The sequence below is a fragment of the Olea europaea genome, chromosome 1 (genome assembly GCF_002742605.1).
Source record: "Olea europaea var. sylvestris chromosome 1, O_europaea_v1, whole genome shotgun sequence".
Lineage (NCBI taxonomy): Eukaryota > Viridiplantae > Streptophyta > Magnoliopsida > Lamiales > Oleaceae > Olea > Olea europaea.
In genome coordinates, this window is record NC_036237.1 from 2,173,872 (window position 1) to 2,181,557 (window position 7,686).

A 7,686-nucleotide genomic window follows, 5' to 3' on the forward strand; every position below is an offset into this window, starting at 1 on the left:
GCAACACTATTCTACTACTTTATGTTGATGATATGATCATTACTGGTTATGATAATTCTGGTATTCATGAGCTTAAGCAGTTTTTGTGTTAACGTTTTGAGATGAAAAACCTTGGTTCTCTTAGCTACTTCCTCGACTTAGAGGTGTCCCCTACCTCTGATGGCTACTCTTTAACCCAAGCCAAGTGTGCTTCTGATCTTCTCACCCGTGCTGGTCTCACATATTGTAAGATAGCTGATAGTCCACTGGAGCCCAACATCAAACTTCGTCCTATTGATAGGGAGCTCCTTCCTGATGCCACTCATTACCGACAGCTTGTTGGGAGCTTGATTTATCTTACCGTCACTAGACTAGACATTGCATATGTAGTGCATCTTGTTAGCCAATTTATGTCAGCTCCTTGTTCCATTCACCTTGCAGCTGTTCTTCGCATCTTACGCTATGTGAAGGGAACGTTATTTCATGGGCTTCACTTTTCCTCTCACTCATCCTTGACGTTGAAGGTTTACTCTGATGCTGATTGGGCAGGGGACCCTACTGATCGCCGATCTACCACTGGTTTTCTTTTTTTACTTGGTGGCTCCCTTATATCTTGGCGGAGCAAAAAGCAGACCGTTGTTGCTCGCTCTAGCACTAAGGCTGAGTATCGAGCCCTTGCTGACACTACTTCTGAACTTCTTTGGCTTCGTTGGCTTCTCCAAGATATGGGTGTTCCTCAGTCCTCTAGCACTCCGCTTTATTGTGATAATTAGTGCTATCCACATTGCTCATAATGATGTCTTTCATGAACGCACAAAATATATTGAGATCGACTGTCATTTTGTGCATCATCATCTTCAGGAAGGGACACTTTGCCTCTTGTCAGTTCCTTTGGCTGATTAACTGACCGATATCTTCACAAAGGCCGATCCACCTGGTTGCCATCGTTCTTTAGTTTGCAAATTTCAGTTGGCATCTTCAATACCACTTTGAGTTTGAAGGGGATGTTAGCATATCTCCCTAATCATATTGATTGACAAATCTCTATGATTTGGTCAATCTCCATGATTTATGTAATTGTATAATTAGAGCATGATTTGTGTAATTAACATTAATTACTTATCTTATATGCTTGCCTCATTCACCTATAAAAGGAGGGCTCTTGTACAGTTTTATTTATCATAGAATACAGAAGTTATTCACAATTCTTCCTCTATTCTCTTAGTTTCAACACAGAGATATTTAATTTTTATTGTTGGCTCTTTAATTTTTTGATTTTCTATTAATTTACTGCATTATCTAATATTACAATGTTAGATTTGTTGATTGAAATTAATAAGTTTAATTATCATTCCTGTACAAGATTTGATTTTTTGTTAATTTGCTCATCAATGGATCACGTGTTTATTATCAGTTATTCACTGTACTTTGATTACTAATACCCTTTTCCTATACATAAAAAAATGCTCTCTCTCTAACAGTTTTCTTTAAATTGAGGCCTAGCTGTAACTTAACCTATCGTACCACCTAACTACTTAAAAGTTCGTGAGTGCAACAGAAAATGAGTGAGAACTTAAATAATAAATGGATATTAGGGCGGAACAACTTCATCTATTGGTCACCTTTATTTATAATATCAAGATTCATAAAATCTAAAGTAGTGTTCGGTCGAATTATTCTATGGTATTCAATTTACCCCTCTCAAGTTCTCATTAAACCTATTTAAATAATTCAATTTCATATCTTTATGCGAATCAACATTATTTAAACGAAATAATAGTTCTAAGAATTCATATAGGACCGCAGCAATTAATCTATGTATCTCTACACATTATATTAATTTACTCGATTTTAATATGTGATCTAAACAAGAATCCGCATTTCTACGCAATTATTGTTCACGAAATCATGGAATAATTGGCCAGAAAATTCAAAGCATTAAGAACATGATTAAATCCACACATGTAATTATAACCAACAAAAATCTCAAATAAAAGAAATAAATGTTCCCAAATTAGTTATATTGTTTGTTCCTAAAATCAGATTAGCTACTCATAGTAATGAAAGAAAAACAAAAAGTTATTATGGAAGACATGACCAGGTTTTGAATAAGAATGTAGAATAAGAATCAATCTTTCACCAAGATCTTCTTTCCCTTCCAATTTATGCTTTAACCCTTGAATTGCTTGTTGTTTTGTTCTTTTGAATTCTTCTCTTTAGATTCTCCAATTATGTTATCTTGCCTATCAATGTGTGAAGAATTCCTCAAAAATGTGAGAAAGATGTATTTACAGGTCTGTTTGTGTAGAAAGTATGGTTTTTATGGATTTCAAAAGGCCTAAAAACGCGCCCTAAACAATCCCGGCGCAACGCCTAAGCGCCGCATCAATTTTAAATGCAGCGTCTAGACGCTGCCTCTCGGGTTCAAATTTCAGTTTTTTTTTAAAGTTTCGTAGCGCCTAAGTGCTACATATGCAGTGCCTAGGAGTTGTCATTCTGCTCCAATTTCCTTATTTTTGGTCTATTCGTCTGCTTTAGTTCCTTTTTTTGCATCGCATTTCCTAATTTTCAAAACAACATTAACAAACACATCAAAAACTTTCTATTCTCACAAAATCTAGTAAATAATCAAGCTAAAATTGTGCAAAATTCATGAGTGAAATAAACTCATCAATTGTTAGAAGTGTTTTTACTGGATTTTCATTTTGTCTTAATCATACATATTTCCTGTGCACCAGATCATCACTTTTAACAAGTCTGAACATACCAAAAGCATCTCCCCCAACTGCTGTCGAGGTATCAAATTCTGTTCATCAATATAGTATATTCTGCTCATTAGCATTATTGTTGTTATGGCACCGGTCTAGGTGGTACTATGTGAGAGACTCAATGAAAGTTGGAATTAAATGACTTATTTTACTGTAATTCTCATGTAATGCCACATCCACCTAGACGGGTGTGTTTAGCATTAGTGGTGTTAAATAACATTACTCTAATATATATACTTGTTATTAGCACATATTCTTGTTGATTGTTGTAATGCACAAACAGGGGGAAAATTCTCAGGAAACTGGTACGGTTCCTACCCCCGTAGTTATAATAGATCAAGATTCAGACTCTGATGCCACCGTTGTGGAAATTACCTTTGGAGATCGCCTTGGCGCCCTTTTGGACACCGTATGACATTATACTGTTTCCTTTTTCAGTCACTCAATCTTGTTTTGTTGGATTTCAAATAATCTATATTTGGTTATTTGCACTAGTTTGGCAGAATATACGCCATATCCATTATATAACTGTTCTGGAATGTATTTTAGATGAAGGCGCTTAAAAATCTCGGATTGAATGTCATCAAGGGAAACGTCTACCTCGATTCATCTGGCAAGCACAACAAGTTTGCTATTACTAAAGCGTAAGTTTATCTTCTAGATTCTTTCCTATTTGAGTCATTCTTGTATTTAGTAATTCTATTTAATTATCCTATTTTCTTCATTTGTAGAACTATGTGGTTCAATTCTCTGTTTTTTAGATTACTTGAATTTAGATCCATTTTTATTTCATAACCTTAATCTGTGTAGTTTATTTCTCCCCAGTCCCCAAAAATTTCAGGAATCCCTAGAATTTCTTGACACATTATGTACTCACCAATTTGTGTGTCAAATTAGTGTCCCCCATACTAGAAGGATCCCTAAAACTTTTCAGTCATATCAGCTTATGGAATGTTGTGGGGTGACATTTGTTACTGTGATGGTGGGCTGGTGTCCAGTTCTACAGGTAGAAAGGTGGAGGAACCCGAGTTGCTGGAGGCAATTCGTTTGACAATCATTAACAACCTGCTTCAGTATCATCCGGTATTATTCCTGATTATTATTATTTTTTTCCTGACCGTTTTTCATTACATAAATCTGTAATGGCTTTCCGCTCCGTGCAACTTTCTTAGAGATGTTGAATTGGGTTTTTCAGGAGTCAAGTGCTCAGTTGGCAATGGGTGCTGCATTTGGTGTTCTGCCACCAAATCAGACGGTATAAACTCATTCATTATTTATTCTCTCTCTCTCTCTCTCTCTTACAGATGTGTCTATTGAGCTGTATTATAATCTTGGCCCATTTATTCTGCTTATACATATATATAAATATAAGAAAACATAACGAGAGCTTGTTTGATATTGGTCAGTTGGATTAATTAGTCAAGCTGGAATTATTTAGTATTGAACAGGATGGACTTCACGCTGACAAATGAGCCATATATGTGTAGAATTTGGATGATCCCAAAACATTATCTGGTTCGACCAAAGTCCATCACATGGAGAAATGAGACAAGTTTTTAACAGAGAGAATATTATTGTCTTTTTCCTTATTTAATCACTATTTTTTCCTGCAGGTTGATGTGGATATAGCAACCCATATCAATGTTAAAGATGATGGTCCTGAACGAAGGTAAAATACGTAATAATTCCTTGGGCTTGTTTATCATGAACTAAGCATATATAGCCCTTGTTTGATCCTCGTTATTTTAAAAATAAATTTTTCCCTCTTCTTTTCAATTACACGTTCTTCAATAAAATAATATTAAGCAAAATTCTAAAATTTTTCCTTATTTTTAACTATACATTTTCCATCAATCTACTATTCCGAATTGCATTCTTAGCCTGTTAATGGAGCTCAAACAGGCTCATAGATAGCTGCTGAGTGGTGTAATGACTCGTAATAAAGCTTATTATTTGGAGGGTTAATGCATAATTGATGCAATATTGCAGCTTACTATATGTGGAGACAGTAGATCGTCCTGGATTACTGGTTGATCTTGTGAAGATTATTACTGATATAAACATTGCTGTCGAATCAGGAGAGTTTGATACAGAGGTAATGACTTGATCTCGATAGACTATTGCCTCGTTTACTTCAATATGGTCGACATTACCATGGGAATAATATCTTGTTTCGCTTCTGAAAAGCTTTTCCTGTTGGTTTTTAGGGTTTGTTGGCTAAGTCGAAGTTCCATGTAAGGTACAGGGGTAAAGCTATCAGCAAGCCCCTTCAACAGGTATGTCAAGCTTTCGTAATAGTAGAAGTGATAGTAATCTTTGAGCGTGTTTCCTGAGCTTAAAAGCTACTTTTAAGAACTTCTTTTGCCATGCATGTTTTATGAGGTTTTCCATTTTGATTTTTTATCTTATGGATTTTCAGTACGAATTCCTTCCTCCCGTTCCCTTCCTTCCCCTACTTTAAGTTCAGCCAATAATGCTGATATATCAACTTTATCACAATTTGCAATAATTGATTTCCTAAAACCTTGCAGGTACTTGCGAATAGTTTACGGTACTTCTTGAGGAGACCGACCACGGAAGATGCAAGTTTTTGATACATTAATGGAGAAGTCGACGGCAAAAATTAGGTTTTATTACATATTCTTCTGAGAATCAGTTGAGGCGAACAATTTCTTCTTAAACTGGCAACATTTTATGAAGCCTGGAAAAAAACCATAATCTTTAATTGTTGGCTTATAATAGTAGCTGTATCTGCAGAAGTAATCTCGACTCATGAATATCTAACCAAGTCTTATTTTCAATAATTTTGGAGTTGGCTACATGAATATTTTTTTGCTAGTCCGTTCAGTTTGTTCCTACATTCATTCATAGGGCTGGACATGGTCCGGTTCGGTTCGGTTCGGTTTTCGACCCGAAATTTTCGGGTATTTAGTAAGTTGAACCGTTCGGGTTCGGTTCCATTCGATTCGGTTCGGTCCGGTTCGGTTCCATTTGGTTCCGTATTATAATTAAATTTTTTAATATATACAAAGTTACGTTAATTTAATTAATGATATATTTAATATTAGCTCTTACAAAATAATGTAGTTTAATCTTATGTGTTTCACGTCTTTCTTTGCTGAATTCTTCATAAATTTGATTATTAAAATCACAGAAAGAGAAAGATAGCGAGCTCAAAATAATTAAGAGAGATGTTGTAGAGTTTTAATTCGATTTTCTCCGGTAGAAAAGACACTACAGTAGAATAATAGATTTGGATAAAATTGAGGTCAATTTGATTAAGTCGATTTTGAACTGAATATTAGAAATTGGAAAATCATATTTTGTGGTTTGAACTAAATTAACTAGTTAACAAATTTATTTAGAAAAAATAAAATAATTTTACTTATTTAAAATAAATTAATTAAAAAAATTACGGAGATTCGACTCTTATTCGATTTTTCGGGTCTTGGCCTAGAACCGAGAACCGAACAATACCCGTCGATTCCTGATTCAAATACACGTTCGGGTATTTAACTTGAGAAGAACCGTCGGGTTCGGTTCGGGAGTTTTATCTAGCCCTATTCATTCATACACACTGTTCTACAATGCGCACTGATAAGGCCACTGAGTTAGAATTATTCTACTTGGCCAGGGCCAAGTGACAGGCCCTGGTGACAGAAGCCGAGGTGCAAAGCCGAGGTGTTTGCACCTTGGCCATTGATCTGAATAGCCAAAAAAAAATGAATTTCAGATCTGGGGCTGAGGTGATGTCACCTCAACCCCTGTCTCCATCCCTGTCACTGTAGCGGGGCTGACTGAGTTATTATGGTGAAGAAATTTTTACCTTATTTTGGCATTTTTTGAAAGATATTTTCAGGCAGCCTTCACAGCCAATCATATGTCTGTAATTGATGGACGATGAAATGAGGAGACCACAGAGGATAAGATGAACGTCGTGAAGATTTATAATCCACAGGCTGTGGAAGTTCTTCGTATAAAACTTGTTTGGTACATGGTATTGTCAATGAATTTAACCTTATATCTTTTGGATCTTTTTTTTTTTTTTAAATAAATAAATTGACGACCTATAAATAAGAGAGACTTCTCGATCAATCTCGAACTATCAATCCCAAATCAGAAATATATTGAATGTGGTCTTACCCAGATCTCTACACTTTGTTTCATAAATAGTCTACTAGTTGGAATAGTTAGGACAAAAATCTTATTTGGTTGGTAAGAGTAGAATGGATAGACTTGGAACTTGGAAGGGTCCATTTTGGCAACTTATACGTACATGTTAAAGTATTTTTAATCGAGTCTATTGACAAATTTTAAATAATAGATCTGGCTCCTCATTTGAATTTTTTCTACAACATTTTCAACTCTTAAATGATATTTTAAGGTGTTAATGAATAAATTCGGTTATGAACGCGAGATATGAGGTGGCTATAACACATAATTGCTTTCAAAAGATTTTTAATTCGTCACATTATCTTTATTTTTAACTTAAAAATTTTCAAATCTTAACAGATATATTACTATGTCAATGTTTACTTGTATGTGTTTTACACTCGGATAAAAATCGTTAGGCACCAAGGTATCAAATTCAAAATAGGATCAACCGTTGGCACTGTAACAATCAATTCAGCTACCTTACAAAATTTATGAAGAGTTGCGTGTGAGAGAAATAAATAAGTAGAGATTTGACTAGAATTTAAAGAATGCATACCATTTTTAATTTTTTTTTCTTTTTTGCATGGCTATTTATAGGGAGAGTTCTTCACTAATAAGTTAAGGTATTGCAGACCTAATTCCACGTGTTATGTTATGATTGGTTCATAGAGTTATGGCAAACATCCTTTTATAGACTAATAAATTACAAAATTGTTAAATAAGTGAGTTTTACCATTTTATTGGTCATGTTTGGGCCACAGTTTATTCTTATTTTTTTAAAAAG

General features: G+C 34.8%; 1 protein-coding gene across 1 annotated transcript; it reads left to right on the forward strand.

Moving 5' to 3' along the window:
- The first annotated feature begins 1,986 nt into the window (after positions 1-1,986).
- Positions 1,987-5,568, forward strand: LOC111412716 (ACT domain-containing protein ACR11-like). The gene is made up of 9 exons (XM_023043659.1): positions 1,987-2,775; positions 3,031-3,156; positions 3,297-3,391; positions 3,746-3,830; positions 3,943-4,002; positions 4,361-4,416; positions 4,737-4,842; positions 4,955-5,023; positions 5,279-5,568. The coding sequence occupies exons 1-9, from the start codon at positions 2,632-2,634 to the stop codon at positions 5,339-5,341; spliced, it is 804 nt and encodes a 267-aa protein (XP_022899427.1). The 5' UTR covers positions 1,987-2,631; the 3' UTR covers positions 5,342-5,568.
- Positions 5,569-7,686: the final 2,118 nt, after the last annotated feature.